We start from the raw sequence: 23,005 nt of genomic DNA on the forward strand, positions 1-23,005 counted from the left end.
TCTGAAGATGTAATACGAACACCTGCTTGTCCAGTTTTGATGGATTCATTTCAATTCACCTTGAGGATGTGGACAAGATTCTTGGAGAAGTGAGGGTGACCACATGTATCCTAGACCCCTGCTGGTAAAGGAAGCCAGAGGGGCTTTGGCAGGAGTGGGTGAAGGTGGTGGTTAATGCCTCCCTACAGGAAGGCAAGATTCCAGCCAGCCTAAAAGAGGCTGTAATAAAACTGGTGTTGAACAAACCATCACTGGACCCCACTCAATTGTATAACTTTTGGCCAGTTTCCAATCTCCCCTTTCTAGGTAAAGTCATGGAATGTGTGGTGGCCTCAAACCTCCAGGTGTCCTTGGAGGAAACTGATTATCTGGATCCGGCACAGTCTGGCTTTAGACTGGGACATGGAAGCGAAATAGCCTTGGTCGCCTTGGTGGATGATCTACGCAGGTAACTGGATGGGGTGTGTCCCTGTTGGTTCTCCTGGACCTTTCAGGGGCCTTTAATACCACAGACCACAGTATCCTTCTGGAATGGCTCGTTGGAATGGGGCTCAGAGGTACTGTTTTGCAGTGGCTCTGGCCCTTCCTGGAGGGTCGGACCCAGATGGTGGAGCTGGGGGACACCTGCTTGGCCCCTTGACCTTTGTTCTGTGGGGTCCTGCAGGGCTCAGTATTTATTTGTTTATTTCAGACATTTATATCCCGTCTTTCTCACCCCTGGAGTGGCAACTCAGGGCAGCTCACAACCAACAAACATTAGATGCCAACAATAATAAAAACACAGTTAAACATTAATTAAAACATCATTATAAGATTAAAAGACCATTTAAAGGAGACAAATCTATGTTGCTTAACAGCTACATGAAGCCACTGGGAGAGATTATGCAGAATTTTGGAGCTTGATGCCATCTGTACACAGATGATGTTCAACTCGATCACTCCTTTTCACCTGCTGCTAAAGAGGCAGGTCTTGAACTGGTGCTTGGCAGCTGTGATGGTCTGGATGAGGGTGAACAAATTTAAATTGAATCCAGACAAGACAGAGGTCCTCTGTTCAGTCACAAGGCCAAAAAGGGCATAGGGTTACAGCCTGTGCTGAGCGGGTTTACACCCCCCACCCCCGAAGACACAGGTTCACAGCTTGGGAGTCCTCCTGGATTCATCATTGGGACTGGAGCCCCAGGTGTTTGCGGTGGCCAGGGGAGCATTCGCACAGTTAAAGCTTGTGTGCCAGCTGCACCCGTACCTTGGGAAGTCAGACTTGGCCATAGTGGCCCGCGCTTTGGTTACATCCCAAACAGACTACTGCTCTATGTGGGGTTGCCTCTGAAGACCATTCAAAGCTTCAAATGGTCCAATGGGTGGCAGCCAGGTTGCTCACCAGAGTAGCAAACAGGGAGCATACAACCTCCCTGTTGCGTTAACTCCACTGGTTGCCAGTCTGCTACCAGGCATAATTCAAAGTGCTGGCTTTAGTTAAGATAATCTGGGAAGGCCCTGCTTTTGATCCCACCACCTTCGCAAGTGCGATTGGTGGGGACGAGAGACAGGGCCTTCTCAGTGGTGGCCCCTCGGCTATGGAACTCCTTCCCCAATGAAATCAGATCAGCTTCCTCCCTCCTGTCTTCCAAGAAGAAACTTAAGACATAGCTGTGGGACCAAGCATTCAACCAGTAAATAAGGAAAACAGACTAATGGAATTGACAATCGGACAGGCCTTGGACTACAATCTGGATTACATGATTTTAATTGATGTTTTAATCATTAATGTTTAATTCTATGGTGTTTTGTATTTGCTTGTTTTTAATATTTATATGTATTGGCATCAAATCGCTGCCTGTTGTAAGGCCTTTTTTAGGGTGAGAAGGGCAGGATACAAATATGTGAAATAAATCAATATTGCTGGTCCAAATTTGATATTTTAATTTTCTGCCACTTTGCATAATAGTCACGTTGTAGATTATGATAGAAATAAAATCCAACTGCATCTGCAAACAATTGTTACATTTTCTTTGGCACCTTATAAATCAAAGATGTACAATCTTTCGACAAAGAAAAGATTTGTGGGTTACGGCTATAATAATTTTATGGCTTCAGAAAAATGAAGAACCTTGTGTTAGAGTTGTGCTTTTACTGTACACGAATTTTCAAGTACTTTGAAAAACAGTTTGCAATCTGTCTTGTACAAACATACATTTGATTCTCCAATTGGTTCAGTGATACAAAAAAGTTCAAGAAAAAATGTGCCAACACCGAGAACAGTAAAATAAAACAAACTTCTTACTTGATCATGATCAATGTCAGCATCTCCTGTAATGACAATTCTTTTTTCAATTCGTGTTTCTGAAATTCCACCCTTCACAGTCTATTGTAAGAGAACAAACAGAAACCTCATAAAAATAAAATCAACCATATACTGCTATTCATATGGAAAGTCAACAAATGCATATCATGGTCGGTATTAGGATAGATTGCTTGTTTATAAAGCTATTGTCCTCCCAACCCTGCTATACACCTGCGAGATGTGGACAGTCTACAGACTTCACATAGAACTCCTGGAACAATTCCATTAGTGCTGCCTCCAAAAAATCCTGCAAATCTCATGGAAAGACAAGCGGACAAATGTCAGCATGCTGGAAGAAGCTAAGACCACCAGCATCGAAGCGATGGTCCTCCGCCATTAACTCCGCTGGACCCGCCACGATATCTGAATGCCCGACCACCGTATCCCAGTTGCTCTACTCAGAAAGCGGAATGTTGGAGGACAGGAAAAGAGAGTTAAAGATGGGCTCAAAGTCAACCTTAAAAACTCTGGCATAGACACTGAGAACTGGGAAGCCCTGGCCCTTGAGCGCTCTAGCTGGAGGTCAGCTGTGACCAGCAGTGCTGTAGAATTTGAAGAGGCACAAATGGAGGGCAAAAGAGAAACATGCCAAGAGGAAGGCGCATCAAGCCAACCCCAGCCGAGACCACCTTCACCTGGAAACCGATGCCCTCACTGTGGGAAAAGATGCAGATCAAGAATAGGTTCCACAGTCATCTATGGACCCACTGCTATGACACTACACTTGGGAGGACCATCATCCTCGGACTACGAGGGATTGCCTAAGTAAGTACTATACCCCTTTGACATCATACTCCCCACAATTAAACGTAGTTCCTTCTTGCTATCCTAGTGAATTCTACAACCAGTTAGTGTTAATGCAGTTTTGCGCATTCTATCTATCTATAAAAGGGTTACCCAAAGACAGACAGAGGAAACAGTGGTTTCATAATTAAGTCTTTCACACACAAAAATATTTTTTATTATTTTATCATGGTTTAATACATTTGTTATACATAGTTTGTTTTACAGCAGATACCAAAACCTGATAAAGATTTAACAGATCCAGGGTCATATAGGCCCATATCATTAGTTAATCAGGATGCAAAGATTTTATCTGCTATAATAGCCAATAGAATGAATAAATGCATGTACAAGTATATTAAAAAAAAGATCAGTGTGGGTTTGTAAAAAGGACGACAAATGTCAAATTTGATAGGGAGAGTATTAAATAAAATTTGTGTGGTTCAAGAGAGGAAGATAAAAGTAGGGATATTATCATTAGACATTTTTAAAGCTTTTGATTGTGTGGACATTAAGGGAGATTATGAATACATTTGGAATGGGAAGTAGAATAAAAGGATTATTAGAACAATATTATTCAAGAAATTCAGCAGTAGTAACTATAAACGATGGAGTGACAAAAGAAATAAAAGTGACAAGGGGAACAAGACAAGGTTGCTCTCTATCACCAATTTTGTTTGCCATGGTGATAGTATTATTTGCAAATGCCATTAGGAAAGATAAGAACTTAGAAGGGCTAGGAATAAAGGAAAAACAGAAGGTGAGCTTATTTGCCGATGATACATTGTTATTTATTGAAAATATGGTAAGTAAAATGGATAAAATAAAGGATCATTTAGAGATATTTGGGAAAACAAAAGGTCTACAAGTTAACTGGAACAAGTCAGAAATGATGCTATTTAATTATACAAAGAAAGAAGAAAAAGACTTTATAGAACAGAGCAAAATGGGAATTTGAATTAAGAATAAATTAAAATACCTGGGAGTAATAATAACAAAGGATTGAAAAGAAATGGAAGAGGTAAATGTCGTAGCACTGAGAAAAATTGTTCAAAAAACATTAATAGAATATGAAAATATACATCTATCTTGGTTTGGAAAGATAGCATTAGTAAAAATGAAAATACTTCAAAAGATAAATTTTATATTTAGGATGCTGCCACTTCAAATTACGTAGTTTCAAAATCTTATTTGTGCTCATTTTTACCTTTGTAATCTGTGTCGTGGTGGTACTGCTTGTAGTCTCTGAAGTTATAGTATGAGCTGTTAGCAGAACACCAGGGTCTATATCCTTGTTGCCATCATCAGTCTAAGGCAAAGGTACATAAGTGTTTTTAATTGCTTATGAGTAATGCATATATCCCTTGCGCCCCCCACCCCCCACACAGAGTTATGATATTATCTCCTAATACAAGGAACTGTTGTTTAATAAAAAAAAAATGACCAAAAAATGAAAATGATTTTGTCTGTGTGTGGTACACAGATAATAGAAGAATCAGAGCTGGAAGAGATCACAAGATGATATTACATTGACACTACATCTAAATCACTAAACTCCCATTCTTTTCAATGATCTAGGTATAAAGTTAAAAAACAGAGAGATCCACTTAACCTCACCAGCTGTGAAGTGTAAAAAATCTAAAAGGAAGAGATCAGCAGTCTGTCACTGCTCTCTTGCACTGTGCAGGAGGGGGCTAACTTAGAGGACTAGACTTCAAATTTCCAGTTAACAGACTCCAAATAGATTTAACATGTATGAAATAGAATTGAATGATCAAGAGAAATGAGCACAGTCATGCCCTTGCCTGTTCAGCTCTAGGTATTGCTCAATTATGGGAACAACGGAGAAGAGGTTACAGTCCAGACATCTGAACAAACACACACTAAAGATTACTGACAAAAGCACTTAATCATCCCAACGTATATTTTAAATTAAGAGCAAATCACCGCCTCTTTAAATTAGACATCCCTTTTTGCAATGTGATATTCATAACAGCACCTGGTAGCTTATTTCACCAGTGAGCAGGTGGTTGGCTCCAGATGCCCACTGATCTTTTCGTTTCCACAAGAAACAGGAAATCGAAAATTCTATTTGATACATGTGAATGCACGCACAAGAACTATGATTCATCCAAATGAGTGATACTGAAACTAGCTATCTGAACCATTCATTTCACTGGAAAGATTTCCCCCATGAAGGATCAGGAACCAAGGCATGATGTTACCAATGCGATTTCTTTTCTAGAAGCAATGCTCTTATTTTGTAGTTCACAATCCACATATATCAGGCATGAGCAAACTTTGGCCTTCCCTCCAATTCCACTGTTAGGAATTGCAGGAGTTGAAAAAATCCAAAACACCTGGAGGGAGGGCCAAACTTTGCATATGCCTGAGAGATACTCATGTGTACCATATATTCTGGTGTATAAGACTACTTTTTAACCCAATAAAATCTTCTCAAAAGTCAGGGGTTGTCTTATATGCGGGGGTCATCTTATACGCTGGAGTAGCCTTATGCATGTGAGTCGTCTTATATGTGGGAGTAGTCTTATATGCCGGGAGCCATCTCCTGGAGCAGGTACTGAAACTTCCAATCCTGATTGGAGTATCTGTGGTTGCTGCATATTGTGAGGGGAGCTCAAAAATGGCAGTGGCTATGTCCCTGCCGTATGCAGCGACTGTATGAAAGCATTAAGGGCTTTCATACAGTACAAGTATGGTAGAAGAAAATCCATTCATCAGGATTTGTGGACTTAATGCGGTCCCAATGGTGAGGTGAAGGGGCGCCTCACCATGAAGGTGTAAGTGAAGGGCGGAGCAAGCTGCAGGCATCCAGGGCGCCTGGGGCATGGAAAAAAGAGATAGAGTGGCTCTGGGCCCAGAAAACCACACCTCTTTTACCTGTCTGGCCCGCCCTTGTTTCCTATTACTGTACCTCCTCCTCTGCCTCTGAGATCTCGCTCCTGAAGACTGCAGTGAAGCGGTGCAGGTATGCATGTGCGAGATCTGAGAGGCAGAGAAGGAGGTACAGTAATAGGAAAATTACCATATTGAAATTAAATCTGATGTTTTTGCATTTTTTATTTGGTGTGCATTGGAAGAGGGGTAGTCTTATACGGCGAGTATATCCCAAACTCTATATTTTAACTGGAAATGTTGGGGGTCGTCTTATACGCCCAGTCGTCTTATATGCCGGAATATACCGTAAGTTGAGGGAAAGTTATACACAGATATGCACATGTATGTCTCGCTATATATACTGCAGGCAAAAGAGTAGGAGTTGCTTCCAACTTGCCATTGCCATGTGTGCAGCATCCAGCACATAAAGGGAAGAGTGGAGGGAGCCAGTAGGACAAGAGAAAAGGGGGAATGAGGTGCAAATATGGGACATAAAGAAAAGAAGAGAAGCATCAAAGGTGATGAAGAGTTGCACCTTCCCTTGGCACCTGAGGTGTTTTCTGCAAATTACTAAAGAACTGGGCAGGAAGTGTTGGAACTCAAGCACATCCTGCACAAGTTGATAATTCTCATCAAGGAAACAGATAGGCAGATGAGTTAGCTGGTAGGAAAAGCCCTTCCCCTCATTGCTTTCTTGGTCTGCCTCTCCCTTGTCTCCTCTTTATTACACTGATACTTCTTCATCTCTTTCTATTCAAAGTGTCCTGGCCACATGGCAAGGCTCTGAGTCCTCCATTTGGTTCTTCTCCTGCGAGCATGGAGAGAAACAAGAGGTCTGCAGAGAGCTAGGAAGTTAGATAGTTAGGCCCTAACTTTCCTATATAGGAATGTAGTTATTTCAGTAAAGTCTTTTATTTAATGCTTGACTCTGCTCCTGTATTGCTGAAGCTCATTCACTCCATAACCACAACAACAACAACTACAACTTTATTTTTATATCCTGCCACCATCTCCCTGAAGGGACTCGGGGTGACTTACATGGGGACTAGCCCGGTCAAACATAGATTAAAACGTAACACAATAAAATTTATAAATACAGCATCATAAGCAATATAAGATAACATCAACAGCAGCCGAAAGCCTGACAAAGTAATCAAATACTAGACTCGGGCGGGCAAGGGCTTGTGCAATAAAGTAAGAACAGAGTAGTTGCAAAAGGTGCAGGAGCCAGATGATAAATTAGGTATAGAAGGGCAATCTCAGTTATAATATCTAGTGAACTCTTTAGTCAAATGCACAGTGGAGCATCTTGGATTTTCTAATTTTAACATATATATGATTATAGTATAAAACCACCATCCTACTCCATCAAATATGAAACATCTCACCTGTGCTGCTTCATAAGTGATGGTTTTGGTCTCTGTATGGACAATAGGAACTTCTTTAGTTGGAATTTCACTTTTCACAGTGTTGGACACATCAGAGATCGTAACAGTCTGAGTTTTCACAAGCGGAGGCTACAAAACGACATTTTAGAAAGAAAACAAATTTAGCAGCATTACACTCACGCAATATTACTGACATGCATTCTAATACTAATCTGAAGTACCATGGACTATAAATCCCATTTATTAAGTTATTTAGATTTCAAGGCATCTTTCAGAGATAAGTTCTGGAAAAAGAAATGGTGAAAAGGTGGAATAGACATTGCATGTTCCTAGTTCCTTGGGGAAATAATGCATTTCTGTACATTTACATAACAGAAATTGATTCCCAACTAAACAGATACATCGAATTGAACAGGTACATATGAATCTCTATTAATAGAAAGACCTGATCTATTAATTTATTCAGAAATTATATGGACGTGAAATAATACATGTAGAGTACAAAGATAGCATTCCAAATATGCAATGTGTACATTAGCTTCTATTAAATCACATCAAACCATCATTTAGTCGAATCTCAACAAGGGGAAATCAGCTATAGTATAATTAGGGAGTATATACCATATGATTTATTCCATCGACAGCTCTTCACAGTCTGCATGTTATCGCCTTATTACCAGAAAAAAATTGTCACACATTTTATCAGGTGAACACCGAAGCATGCAAATATTGATCTCTATAGACACACATATATGGTGATCATTACGAAAGAGATCCTAGGAGATTCCTAAATGTGAAAACTATAAACGTGAAGAAATGTGTTTTTGTTGTTTGGTTATAAAAGAAGATAGAATGAAACTGGAAATTATACTTTTAACTGAGTGTTGGGTCTTTTTTTGCCATTTTGTTTAATCTAGTAAATCCAATACTGTCCAATCTGTATGTCCTCGCTCTGTAATACTCCTTGAATAAACAGAATATATTCCTTTTTTTGTTTTAATTAAAGACATTAATTAATTGTATGTTAACAGTGAAGAGAAGGGGACAAATCCATACAGACTGGAGAACATTAACTAGCTGATTAGTTTAAGAATAACTTTAGGACATTTGTGTCATATGCTTACTGAAGTGCTTGTAGATCGACTTCAGAAAATGTAGCAGAGAAGATGTTCTGAGCTCACATTTAAACTAATTATCAATATTTTATATATGACTTTCTTCATTTAGAAATTTCGGTCCTCCAGGTGTTTTAGACTTCAACTCCCACAGTTCCTGTTGGCTGTTAGGAATTGCGGGAGTTGAAGTCCAAAACACCTGGAGGGAAGGCCCAAGTTGGCCCATGCCTACACTAAAGTCTAAAGTCATTGATTCTGCATCCTCTTTGAAGTTACCCACACTCTAAAAACAAATGAGAACACTAAGAAGACCAAAAAGAATTAAGAACACGGCATGAACAATGTACATCTAACCATGTATCAAAATCCAGCACAGGTCTTCTGAGAGGCTCCATATGCAAAAAAGATGACAGCAGAAGAATAACCGTTCAAGTGTTTCTGAATATCCAAGTGACAGACAACCTGACACAATGGAATCAAGTGTATATTTTTTTGCCTAGGATGGCATGGCTGCATATATATTCCCTTCTTTGTTAGAGGAGCTTGCATGTGCAGGTAAGTGGAGATCTCTATTATGGCAGCAACCAACCCAGCACTTTTATAATAAATAAATAAATAAATAATAATAATAATAATCACTTGGGAAGTGTTCAATGTGTGATCCAATACAATAGCCAGCAGAGTGATCTTGTTTGCTGTGGACTCATCTTGTTGTGTTTCAAATAATAATAATAATAATAATAATAATAATAATAATAATAATGTCGCCATTCCAGGTGACAGGCGCATTGAGGAAAAACAACAGGAAAAACTCAGCTGCTATCAAGACCTCAAAATTGAACTGCAAAGGCTCTGGCATAAACCAGTACAGGTGGTCCCAGTGGTCATTAGCGCACTGGGTGCCGTGCCAAAAGATCTCAGCTGGCATTTGGAAACAATAAACCTCAACAAAATCAAGATCTGTCAGCTGCAAAAGGCTACCTTACTTGGATCTGCGCACATCATTCGAAAATACATCACACTGTCCTAGACGCTTGGGAAGTGTTCAACTTGTGATATTGTGATATGAAATCCAGCATATAGATCTCGTTTGCTGTGACATACTGTGCTTTTATGTCAGTAAAATAGTAATAATAATAATAATAATAATAATAATAATTATTATTATTTTATACCCGGCCATCATCTCCCGAGAGACTCAGTGTGGCTCACAAAGCACTCAAAGGTGCAAATGCACAAAACACAACAAGTGCATAAACAATAACACAAAAGCAATAACAACAACATAACATCATAAAACCCCACCGGTTAAAATCAATAAAATGCAACAGTAGCTGCAAATACTGCAATCAATCAGTCTCATAAAGTGCAAGGTGAAATAATCTCTGGGTCCTCGAATATGTTCATTAAGGATTTCTAAACATGGTCAAAGGTATAAAGGCACCCTTCAACTGGTCAGCCTTGGACAGGGTGCCTCAACTGGTCAGCCTTGGACAGGGGCAAACAGATCCCACAAACTGTCCTTTCTACTTATTAAAGTTTCCGCTGCCACCATAAACCAAAAAAACTCAGAAAAACTCTCTAGCTATTTGAAATGTCAAAAGGCTGTTTATAATATTAAAGGCTGTTGTATTCCACCAAAATATTGGGTATGATCAAGGGCTTTCTTTGAGGGGAAACAGGAGAGGTTGATACAAAAGGAAAAGGACTGGACCCACAAATGGCAAGGGACTCAGGCTTAAGGTTTAAAAATACCAGAAAAGTTTATTTAGAATATATCTACAAAAGAGAAAGTTTAGGGTTGAAAAGTCAGAGAGTAAAATGCAGTTTCACAAGCTTGGCTGGTTACAATGAAAGTGTATTTGCTCTTAAATCTTAACGGTTACTTAGAGAGAATGTTCTTTTCTTTGTTACAACACTTAAACAAAACCCAGCTATTCTTCTTCAAAAAGAAATAGCTGACACCAGTCTGCCACAGCCTATCTCACTGTGCAAACCTTAGGCAAACTGCCTATTTTACACCAGAACTCCTAAAAGCTTTAGTCACCCTGCTCTCACTCTAACATCTACAGATCTAAAACCTAGAACTGCTCTGAGCTGTGACTTGAGCTGAACTGCCCTGTCTACAAGCAGCTTCTTACTTTCCCTCCATCTGGCTAACTCCACCCCTTTTCCCCCAACCAATCCTGGCTGTTGCTGGGCTGGCTCAGGCCTAGGCCACTCCCCACTCTGCTGGAGCTTTTTCCTGAGTTAAGATGGCGTCCTGCAGATCCCTGCCAGGCCTTCTAAACTAAACTACCTAGCCTGTCTCTTCCTACGCCCTGCCACCCCCCAGCTGACAAGGTAAGGGATCTTCACATTCCCTCCCCACCTCAAGATGGTTTGCGGAGTGAAAAGGTTTGCAGACCTTTTCGGAAGCAAAGCCTAACAATATCCTAGGTCTAACTAACCCCCTTAACTAACCTATCTATCTAATCTATCTATCTATATACATACCCATCTCTAAACACACTTTGTAATCTATATTAATGCAATAAACACATTATGCAATATCACATATACAATATATACATTTCTGTAGAAAGAAAACAGGTTAATTATATAACAACAATGCATATAAACAATCTAACACAGTAAATACTATACCTTTTTTTTTTTTTTTTTTAATCCTAACTTTTATCTTCACTCAGGGCTCTGGACAAGATATCTGCAATCACATTTTGAGTGCCCTTAATATGTTTTATTTCAAAATCGTAATCTTGGAGGGCTAAACTCCAACGAATTAATTTACTATTTGTGCCCTTAACCTGGTGCAACCACCTTAAGGGTGAATGGTCAGTGCACAGAGTAAACCTTCTTCCCCATAAGTAGGGTTTTAACTTTGTGATAGCCCACACTATCGCCAAACACTCCCTTTCAATCACTGACAAGTGCTGTTCTCTCTCTATCAGTTTCTTACTGAGATACAGCACAGGTTGCATCACACCTTCTTCGTTCTCTTGTCCTAACACTGCCCCAAGTCCTATCTTGGAGGCATCTGTGGTTAAAACAAAAGGTTTCTCAAAATTGGGCGCTATCAAAACAGGTTCACTCATTAAGGCACTCTTTAACAAATCATAGGAGGTCTGACACTCAGGTGTCCACTTAATTTTATCAGGTGATGACTTTTTTGTACAATCAGTTAATATTGCCGCCAAAGAACTAAAATTAGGAATGAAACGTCGGTAGAATCCTGCAGCTCCCAAAAACGATCGGATTTGTTTCTTCGTTTTTGGAATCGGCCATTCGCGTATTGCCTGTACCTTGTCCATATCAGGCAATATGGAACCTCCTCCCACTACATGACCAAGATATTTGACATGTGATCTGGCCATCTGGCATTTAGAGGCTTTGACTGTTAAACCAGCCTCCCTGATCTTGTGTAACACCTTTCCTAGGTGTTCCAGGTGTTGTTCCCACGTCTGGCTATAAATTGATAGGTCATCTATGTAGGCCTGTACAAAGTCTTTCATCCCTACTAACATTTGATCAATCAATCTTTGAAAAGTTGCTGGGGCATTCTTTAACCCAAAACTAAGGACGGTAAATTGGTACAACCCATCCTTAGAAATAAAGGCGGTCTTCTCCTGGTCTTCTGGATGCATAGCCACCTGCCAATAACCTTTCGTGAGGTCCAAAGTTGTTATGTATTGAGCTGACCCTATGGTCTCTATCAGCTCATCTATACGCGGCATAGGATATACATCAGAGATGGTAACTTGATTTAATTTACGGTAGTCTACACAAAATCTAATGCTGTTATCTGGTTTTGGGACTAACACAATGGGAGATGACCATGGGCTACTCGATGGTACAATTAAACCCAGGTTTAGCATTTCTTGTATCTCCTTTGAGATCAGTCTGGCTTGTTCCCCTGTAACGCGGTATGGGGCAGAGGCTATAGGGTTAGCTGTCCCTGTATTGATCCGGTGACAAGCTAAGTGGGTCCTACCCGGTATGTTGGAAAATACCTCTCTATGTTGATACAATAGATCCCTTAACTGTTGTTTCTGGGGATCTGTTAAGTTGGTATTCCCATCTACCGAGGGTAGAGTACAATCCGCCGTTACCTTCCCCCATCCCGACAGTGAAATCTCTCCATCTGTCTCCTGGGATACTTGCATGACCACCCTAGCCCTGGAGTAGTAAGGCTTAAGCATATTAACATGTAATTTTCTACACCTTCCCCCATCTATATTTTCCCCCACCAGATAAGTGACCTCAGAAATCTTAGACAATATCACATAAGGTCCCTCCCAAGAAACCTCCAGTTTCTTCTTAGACCTTGGTTTCAAAACCAGGACCTTGTCTCCCACATCAAAACAACGATGTCTTGCGTGTAGATCCGCCTGTTCTTTCTGCTTCAGCTGGGCCGTTGACAAACTCTCTGCTGCGCAGTCTCTCATGGTGGTTAAATGTTCTCTTAAGTCCTCGATGTAGCTGTTGATGTCACTCTCCGGAATGTCCTCTGCTCCTGTCCATGCTTCCTTTAAAATGTCCATAGGTCCTCTTGGTGTTCTCCCATATAGCAGTTCAAATGGGCTGAACTTGGTGCTGGCTTGTGGAACCTCTCGATAGGCAAACAAGAAGTGTTGAAGTTTCTTGTCCCAATCATTGGGGTTCTTGTGGACGTACGCCTTCAGCATGTGGTTGAGGGTACCGTTGAATCTCTCCGTCAAGCCGTTGGTTTGAGGATGGTATGGAGTAGAAGTCAGATGTTTGATCTTGCAGGTCCGGAACAGTTCTTGCATCATCTGGGACATGAAGGTGGCTCCAAGATCTGTGATGATAGATCTGGGGAAACCCACGCGTGCAAATACATTGAGCAGCGCGTCTGCCACTGTTTTGGCATCCGTTTCCTTCAATGGAATTGCCTCCGGGTATCGTGTGGCAAAGTCCACGGCAGTCAAGATAAATCTATGTCCATCCAGCGTCTTGTGGGACATAGGGCCAATGATGTCTACTCCGACCTTGTCAAAGGGAACAGTGACTACCGGAATGGATTGTAACAGTCCTTTTGTCTTGTCTTTGGTTTTTCCCACCATCTGACAAGTCTCACAGGATTTACAATAAGCTGTCACATCACTTCCCATTCCTGGCCAAAAAAATCTTGACTGTATGCGATCTTTGGTTTTCTTGATACCTAGGTGTCCACTGAAGGTGGTATCATGGGCTAGCTTAAGGATTTTAGCCCTATACTTTTGTGGAACTACCAGTTGTGTTCTTTCCTCAAAGAACTTGGGACCTTTCTGTCTCCTCACAACTCGGTACAGTTTATTTTCTACAACTTTAAACAAAGCTGGTTTCTCACTTGTGGGTGTGTGGTTTTCTGGGACCACTTCATCCCATAAAGTTCTTAGGCTTTCATCACTGTGTTGGGCTGTTTCAAATTGCCTCATATGGCTTTGGTTTAAACTGAAGGGAATTTCTTGGCTGACATTTTCAGTTTGTGAGGTAGATGGTTGCTCATCTGTAACAGTGTATTCAGCCTCCTCTTCTGGCTTAGCTTGGCTTCTGGTAACCATGTTAACATGTCTACAGCGCTCAGCCAAATCATTGCCTAACAATACTGGAACTTCCAAATCACTGAAAAGTCCCATTCTCCATTTTCCAGAGAAGCTCTTGTATTCTATTGGGATTTCAGCCACTGACACTTCAAAAACAGGGCCATAAATTCCTCTCAGCTTGTACTTTTGGCCTGGAAGTATTTGGTCTTCCTTGACAAACTCCGGCCTAATGAGCGATACCTCAGACCCAGTGTCTCTGAACCCCATTAGTTCTTGACCCTTTACTTTGATCACCCTCAAATAATCTCCATTTGTCTCTTTTTCAGTACTCCATACTCGCATTATCTTCACAGGCTCTTCCTGTGTGCGTGGAGACTGACTTTCCTCATGTGGAGATATTTGCTTAACCACCTTAACAGGCTTTGGTGGTGTAATGGGCCTTTTCTGGGTGTTTAACTTAGGGCAAGCCGTTTTCTTATGACCTTCTTGATGGCAGAAGTAACAGACAAGTTTTCCTGTGCCAATCTCTGGAATGCGGTCCCTCCTGACAGGATTTTGGCTTCCCACGTCAGCCTTTTCCTTTGGAACCCATTCCCTCGGTCTCTTGGTGGCTCCTGAACTATGACTCACATTCCAGTCATGTTCCATCTCATCCATCCAAGCCGCGAGATCTGACACTTGTCCAAACTTTTTGTCTCTAATGAACCACGTCATTTGCCTAGGAATCAGTCTATAAAACTGTTCCATACAAACTAAATGTTTTAACTCTTCAAACGTGGTCGTTTTACTTCCTTCAAGCCATCTCTCTAAGGCTTTCTCCACTCGGCTTCCCAGTTGTGAAAAGGTTTCTCCTGGCTTTCTTCTGATCTCCCTGAACATTTTCCTACTTTGTTCAGGAGTCAAGCCAAACCTCAGCTTCACCCTTTCTTTAAATATGAGGTAACTCGCGCTCTCTGACTCTCGCAGATCAGCGTAGACCTCATTAAGTTCTCCACAAAGTAGAGGTCTCAGGTACACCATCATTTTGGCTTCAGGTACCTCAAAATCATGGCAAGCCCGTTCAAAGCTAGCCAAAAATGACTCTGCACAGTCCCCTTTTACATACCGAGGAAAGTGCTTCAAAACGCTTTGTATGTTAGAGTCCTGCTGTTGGCTTATATTAGGAGTTCTATCATGTTCTCTCAATTGTAGTTCTGCCATTCTCTCCTCATGTTTTAACCGTTCTCTTTCTACCTGCATTTTTTCTCTCTCTACCTCAGCCATCCTTTCCTTCTCCCTTTCTTGTGCTTGCATTCTTTCTCTTTCTAACTCAATCATTCTTTCCTTCTCCCTTTCTTGAAACTCAGCCATTCTTTCCTTCTCCCTTTCTTCCGCTTGCATTCTTTCTCTCTCTATCTGCATTTTTTCTCTTTCTCTCTCAGCCTGAATCTCAAGTTCTCTTAACCTCATTTGTAGCCTGAGCTTTTCAATTTCTACAGAGGTAGCTATTGGTTCTTGTCTACTCTCTTGTACTTGGGTCTCAGTTTCCTCAACTATAGCAGCAGTTGTCTCCCCTTCTCTTTCTGGTTCTTCAGAAGTACCCTTCTTTGTTTTAGGTGGTGCCATGGTGCCTAATGTGTGTTAAAATGGCGCTAGAGGTGTTCTGTCTCTGAGGTAATTCTTCAGTGTCACGTTTTGACAAAAATTTACCTCAGGATTTTCACAAAATGCTCTGGATTGAGATGTTACACGAATCCACACCGCTGTTCCACCAATATAAAGGCACCCTTCAACTGGTCAGCCTTGGACAGGGTGCCTCAACTGGTCAGCCTTGGACAGGGGCAAACAGATCCCACAAACTGTCCTTTCTACTTATTAAAGTTTCCGCTGCCACCATAAACCAAAAAAACTCAGAAAAACTCTCTAGCTATTTGAAATGTCAAAAGGCTGTTTATAATATTAAAGGCTGTTGTATTCCACCAAAATATTGGGTATGATCAAGGGCTTTCTTTGAGGGGAAACAGGAGAGGTTGATACAAAAGGAAAAGGACTGGACCCACAAATGGCAAGGGACTCAGGCTTAAGGTTTAAAAATACCAGAAAAGTTTATTTAGAATATATCTACAAAAGAGAAAGTTTAGGGTTGAAAAGTCAGAGAGTAAAATGCAGTTTCACAAGCTTGGCTGGTTACAATGAAAGTGTATTTGCTCTTAAATCTTAACGGTTACTTAGAGAGAATGTTCTTTTCTTTGTTACAACACTTAAACAAAACCCAGCTATTCTTCTTCAAAAAGAAATAGCTGACACCAGTCTGCCACAGCCTATCTCACTGTGCAAACCTTAGGCAAACTGCCTATTTTACACCAGAACTCCTAAAAGCTTTAGTCACCCTGCTCTCACTCTAACATCTACAGATCTAAAACCTAGAACTGCTCTGAGCTGTGACTTGAGCTGAACTGCCCTGTCTACAAGCAGCTTCTTACTTTCCCTCCATCTGGCTAACTCCACCCCTTTTCCCCCAACCAATCCTGGCTGTTGCTGGGCTGGCTCAGGCCTAGGCCACTCCCCACTCTGCTGGAGCTTTTTCCTGAGTTAAGATGGCGTCCTGCAGATCCCTGCCAGGCCTTCTAAACTAAACTACCTAGCCTGTCTCTTCCTACGCCCTGCCACCCCCCAGCTGACAAGGTAAGGGATCTTCACAAAAGGCTTGTATAAAAAGCCATGTCTTCAACTGTGTCTGGAAGTCTAGGAGAGTGGGGGCTTTATAGGTGATAGCCTGCACTTTGAATTGAGTCCAGAAACTTGTCAGCAGCCAGTGGAGCTGCTATAATAGGAGCGTACTATGTTCCCTATGATTCACTGCTTTTGAGAGCAACTTCACTTTTGGCCAATTGGAGTCTGGATGCCTGCGTCATCTTTTTTTCAGCAGATAAAGAACCTTGTTATTTGATGACAGGACACTCAGCGATCATGGTCAGTGATGTATAATACACATTTAAGACTATTATGTACATCAGGGACAAATGAAGTACATTCAAAACTTCAAAGCAGAAGGTCCACATTGGACTTGGGCTTATAATCCTGGAAAGCAGGGGCCAATTCCCTAAATATGAATTACACTTGCTCCAAAGCTACTAGTCATGGAGGAAAAAGAAAGGCACTTATCCTTTCGCTAACATTTCCCCCTCCATTGCTAATAGAACCTGAGATATGAGATTTGAAACAGTAAAATAATATAGGAGGGAAAGGTTGGCCTCCCAGAGCTACAGTCCCAGTTCACATCTTGTAGCTGTTTTTAAGTGCAAAAGGCACTATGTGTCTGGCTTATCTTCACTGGACAGGGAGCAGGGGCAGAGCTCGTGACGTAGCAAGGCTTTGTTGTACAATATTAGATTCATCTTCTAAACCTGGAACTTCATTTAAAATGAAATGCCAAATTTGACATTCTCTTCTCAAGCATAGTTTCATTTCTTATCCAAACAGGAAAGAAAATGCCCATTAACTATTATACCCCGAGATTAAAACCAACTACAGATCCAAAACTGCATCCAGGATTTACATAGAAAGATCCTACAGTACTTTACAGAACCCCACAACTCTCTTTTGACTGTTCTTTTGAAAGCCACACCTCTTACAGTCAAAGCTCTAATGCGTTGAGATAACCATTTTCATGCACAAGCCCAGGATAAAACTTGATTTAGTACATGCCCAGGATTGGAATTCCACACATGATTTAAAAGGTTGGTTGTTTTTATAAAAGTCATAGCCTATCACATTGGATGCCAAGAGAACTCCAAGGAAAAGCACACCAAACAAATGCTATCAGATTAAGATGGCATCACAGCAGATGCCATGGTCATTAGCAAATTATTTACAATAGTATGTTTGTTTGTTTTAAACTTTATTTGTACCCCGCCACCATCTCTCCAATGGGGACTCGAAGCGGCTTACATGGGGCCAAGCCCAAACAACAATTACAATAAAGAACGACCGCAAACTGAAAACGCAAACAACAAACAACATCATAATTACATGAAACATATGAATATACAACAATATAAAATGACAATAAACACAAACACAGTGACAATGGGAGGGCTACATGTAATAGTTAAAAGAAATAATTAAAACTGGTTAAAAACCCAGGTGAGATAAAAGAGAAACGAATTATTTGTGGAAGAGGGCTCATTATAGTGGGAGATGTGGAGTCAAACTTTCCCACGAGGGGGGGGGAAATGTATACTCCAGTGACAGAACATTGCACATGAGGGATAATGTGGGATTTAATACCTATTCACCAAAGGCGCAGCGGAAGAGCCAGGTTTTGAGGTTCTTTTTTTAAAGTTTCTAGGGATGGGGTGGTTTGTCGGATATGGCTCATATGTACATTCAATAGGAATGCATTATTGTACTTTTTAAGATGGTATGGATTAATTTTCTGAACCCCTCAAAATGCCAACTCCTTCAGACTTTTACTGTAAAGTCTGTATCAAGACAAAGATGGAACAAAGTAACCCAGGTCTTCCAAAAAGAAAGCAAGTGTGTCCATAGCACCTGAGATACTCTGGAAGACTGTGCCAAGCCAGAGGATTTAACCAAGGCTGGTGCTATTCTGTCTTCCATCCTGAGCCTGTTAGAAAGTTCTCAACTAGGTCTTCATACATCTCTGCAAGCCCTCTAGCCAGAACTTGAAGGGAAGGAATAGTAACAGAAGAAAAGACAAGAGTTAAAACATACACCACGTCAGAAAATGTGCATAAATTATCCACTGGAGGAGACAGAGGGGAGTAACAAGCCACAAATCTAAAACTGGACTTCCGTTTTTAAAAGATGCCCTCTTTTTCCAAAATAAATTTTCTTAATAAGTTGAAAGCATGGTTCACATAGAGCAGGCCTGGGCAAACTTGAGCCCTCCAGGTGTTTTGGACTTCGGCTCCCACAATTCCTAACAGCCTAATGGTTGTTAAAATTGTGGACGTTGGAGTCCAAAACATCTGGAGGGAGGGCCCAAGTTTGCCCATGCTTGGGCTATATTGTCTTCTGATCCTATTCTTAGCATCACCTCTTCCATACACACATTGTGCAGCATGTGTGCTTTTCTCCATTGCTGGGTCCAAAGTGTCAAGTCAAAGATTTTTGTTTACGTGCCTTGTTCTGCAGCATATTCTGCATGTAATCTTTAGCAAACAAACTAGCCATGTTATTGACACTAAAATTCCATTTGGCTGAGGATGTAGTGTGGCTTCAAGTCGTGTCTGACTTATTGCAATATTTCTTGGCAAGTTTTGCTCAGAGGGGGTTTGTCCTGTGAGAGAGAGTTCCTGAAGGTCACCTAGGACCTTTGTGTGGCTCAGTGGGAATCCGAACCTAGTTCTCCCAAAGTTCTTGTCCAATGATCAGATCACAGTGTCATACTGCCTCCCTTGACTGAAGATAACAGTACACATAAGCAGACTAAAATTACATCTATAAAACAACAGTTTTCAATATTTACATTCAGCTGCACGCAACTCATTGGGAGTGCAAGAGAAAGCCTGACGAGATCAGTCGGTGTTCAAAAATTATTCCGATTGCAATTCTGCTTTTTGAATTTGTTTTCATATGTAGATTAGGCATTTTGCTGCAAGTTTCAAGTCCATTATAGATTAGCTTGCTACTCAGGATATGGCTCATATGTACATTCAATAGGAATGCATTATTGTACTTTCTAATATGGTAAGGATTAATGTTCTTAAAAGAGTCTGACTCAGAAAAGGTAAAGTTAAGGTATTTGAAAGTCTTTCCTATTATACCCAAAACATCAGCCTAGAAATCCGAAACTGATCATATGTTCTCTTTAATATCAACACATTTCTATTAGTGATTGAATTTAAACATCCAATCTCACCAAGCTTTCAAAGAAAAAGATACTGGAAATTAAAAGTAAACAGGAAAATCAGTCCAAAGAAAAGTGGCCTGAAGTCATATACAGTCGGCTCTCTGTATCCAAAGGTTCTGAATCCCTGAATTGGACCACCCACAGCATGTGTTTTTGTTTTAAAAAAATAAGATTTCATTTTACCATTTTAAATATGGGAAACCATTTTAATATGCAATGTTATATAATGGAACTTAAGCATCCCTAGATTTTGGTATCCACAAGGGACCATGGAATTAAACCCCAGTGGATACCAAGGGCCTACTGTATACATATATAGCAAGATGCAGGGTATCTTTGCAAACCACAACTAAAAACATCTGGATAATACCAAATGCTGCCTATACTAATATTAGAGAGAGAGAGAGTGAGAGAGAGTTGTGAAAAGAGCACTTAATTGTATGTTATTCACCAAAGTTCCCACTTATAGTGTTGCTGGAGGAGACTGGTACTGAAGGAGGATTTGTTTCAGTTTATTTTTATAAGAATTTGTCCAGATTAGTGTTCATCATATTTGGAATGGGAAAAACCTGATTTTCTTAGTTGAATGTGGTAAATAAAGTGCAGAGAATTCACTAACACCAGATCTGTCTTGTTTGCCTTTTTCAAAACCAGAACTCTCCAAACTTTCTTCACTGGAGCTTTGTTCATATCCCTTGATCATTTTGCTACCCTCATACTTTGCCAAATTCTACAATAAAGCGGGCCTGGGACAACTCGGGCCCTCCATGTGTTTTGGGCTTCAACTCACACAATTCAACTCCCAACCGGCTCCCAGGTGGGGTTGGATCTAAAACACCTGGTGGGTTGAAGTTTGCCCAGACCTGGTATAAAGGCACTGCAGTATTAGACATACTGAGCCCACTTCTAGGTACCGCAATTCAAGAAGGATATTGACAAACTAGAAAGTGTCCAATGAAAGGCGAACAAAATGATCCAAGGTTTGGAAACCAAGCCCTATGAGGAGACAGGTATGTTTAGCTTGGAGAAAAGAAGGCTGAGAGGGGAAATAATAGCCATGTTTAAAAGAATGTCACATTGAGGAGGGGGCAGTATTGTTTTCTGCTGTTCTGGAGACTAGGACAGGAAGCAATGGAGTCAAATTGCAAGGGAAAAGATTAGGAAAAAGTTCCTGATAGTAAGAGCTGTTCAGCAATAAATATACTGCATTGGAGCGTGGTGGTCTCCTTCTCTGGAGGCTTTTAAGCAGAGGCTGGATGGCCATCGGTCGGAGAAGCTTTGATTGATAGCAGAGGGTTGGACTGGATGGCCCTTGTCTCTTTCAGCTTTATGATTCTTCTCTCTCTCTCTCTCTCTCTCTCTCTATATATATATATATACATATACACATACACACACACTCAATTAGCAGCTCTTTCTGTATAATGATAATTTTTTTTGTCGTGTCAGGAGTGACTTGAGAAACTGCAAGTCGCTTCTGGTGTGAGAGAATTGGCCATCTGCAAGGATGTTGCCCAGGGGACGCCTGGATGATTTGATGTTTTATCATCCTTGTAGGAGGCTTCTCTCATATCCCCGCACGAGGAGCTGGAGCTGATAGAGGGAGCTCATCTGCCTCTTCCCAGATTCGAACCTGAGACCTGCCGGTCTTCAGTCCTGCCGGCACAGGGGTTTAACCTACTGCGCCACCGGGGGCTCCGGTGGTAATAATACTTTATTTCTATCCCACACTATCTCGCCAATGACTTGACTCAGGGCGGTTCACAACATACAGCAGCAAACCTTCAATGCTGTTAAGTGTGACCAAAAAAGCGAGTAAACAAACCATGAATCAAATAATTGCATGTTAGACATCAACATCAGACAATACAACAGAGCTGCAATGTGCACACAGGAATACAGTGTAGATTTGTTGCTACACTGATGACATCTCCACATGCACATTACTGTCTCCAACAGAGCAGTAGAAGGAAAAATGTTGTTACTGCAGTTAGTTTGGATTGGTTAGAACACGTATTTTAAAAAAAGGAACACCAGGATAAAACATTCATGAAGGGGATAAACTAATATCTTTTGATGATTAAACCTTCCTCATTATTTAGTACTTCAGAAGTACAATACCTATAAGTTGCTTTATTGAAAATAAGAGATTCCAATTACACAAAAGCTACTTGCATGAATGTTTAAAACAAAGCAAATTCTCATACTAATAAAACATAGCCTGAATATAAAATACTACTACAAAAAAGTTAACTCATAAATTCTAACCACCTCATGCTACACTATTAGTATTAGCTTATCCCCAAAATGCAAGATCTGTGCAGAAGCAGAAACACTTAAAGGTTTTCAGGAGGGCACGCCTGGCATAAAGCAGGGGTTGATTTTATAATGGATCACACTCACCAGCAAGAATTCCACAGACCAACTGGTAAAAAACATCCAGTATCTACAAAACTGCCAATGTACTTGTGCAAGCAGCATTATGAAGAAGAAAATAGAAAACCCTAATTTAAGTTTCTTGGTTCTTCTCTTTTTACAGAAGGAAAAATAAGACCTTGAAGCAACAACCACAAAAACGACAACAGCGTTGACACTATTTGTTTATAAATGCTGTTAATAGCTTGCAACCTTTAATAGATTTTCACATTGTTAACCCAGCTGACAACACTGCTGTCCCTTGAAGTGCATCTAACGTTAAGTTTAAAGCAAAATGAGACAAACATCGACAGAGTTCCTAATAGAGTGCTTCATGGATTAAAGTCATCGTGCAGAGAAACTGATAACAGTACTACAGTTCACTTGCATGAATTTGCAAATACATTCTACTAAAATTGAATGGACACAGAAGGGATTTTGTAATGAAAGTCAGTTACAGAATTGACAGCAGCATTTATGTTATCATGATTTTAGGTGCTGAATCATTTCAAATTGGTTTAATTATCATGTTTATCACAATCAAACCATGTTATCACAATCAAAACAGGTTATCAAAATCAAACCATTTGATCTACTTCTGCATTATGGTCACTTGGCAGAGAAGCATTTAGAACAAGAAATAACTTCACCTGATTTAC

At 40.6% G+C, this 23,005-nt stretch overlaps 1 protein-coding gene across 10 annotated transcripts in view; it reads right to left on the bottom strand.

Annotated features, from left to right (window-relative positions):
- Positions 1-23,005, bottom strand: part of EPB41 (erythrocyte membrane protein band 4.1) — a 199,458-nt gene that overhangs the window by 16,366 nt on the left and 160,087 nt on the right. For all 10 annotated transcript variants that reach the window (XM_060784647.2, XM_067473651.1, XM_060784643.2 and 7 more), the window contains 3 exons: positions 7,414-7,542; positions 4,335-4,436; positions 2,285-2,365 (listed from right to left, as the gene is read on the bottom strand). In XM_060784647.2, the coding sequence (XP_060640630.2) occupies positions 2,285-2,365; positions 4,335-4,436; positions 7,414-7,542 (312 nt within the window). The remainder of the gene's footprint in view (positions 1-2,284; positions 2,366-4,334; positions 4,437-7,413; positions 7,543-23,005) is intronic.

Source organism: Anolis sagrei, chromosome X, assembly GCF_037176765.1.
Source record: "Anolis sagrei isolate rAnoSag1 chromosome X, rAnoSag1.mat, whole genome shotgun sequence".
NCBI lineage: Eukaryota > Metazoa > Chordata > Lepidosauria > Squamata > Dactyloidae > Anolis > Anolis sagrei.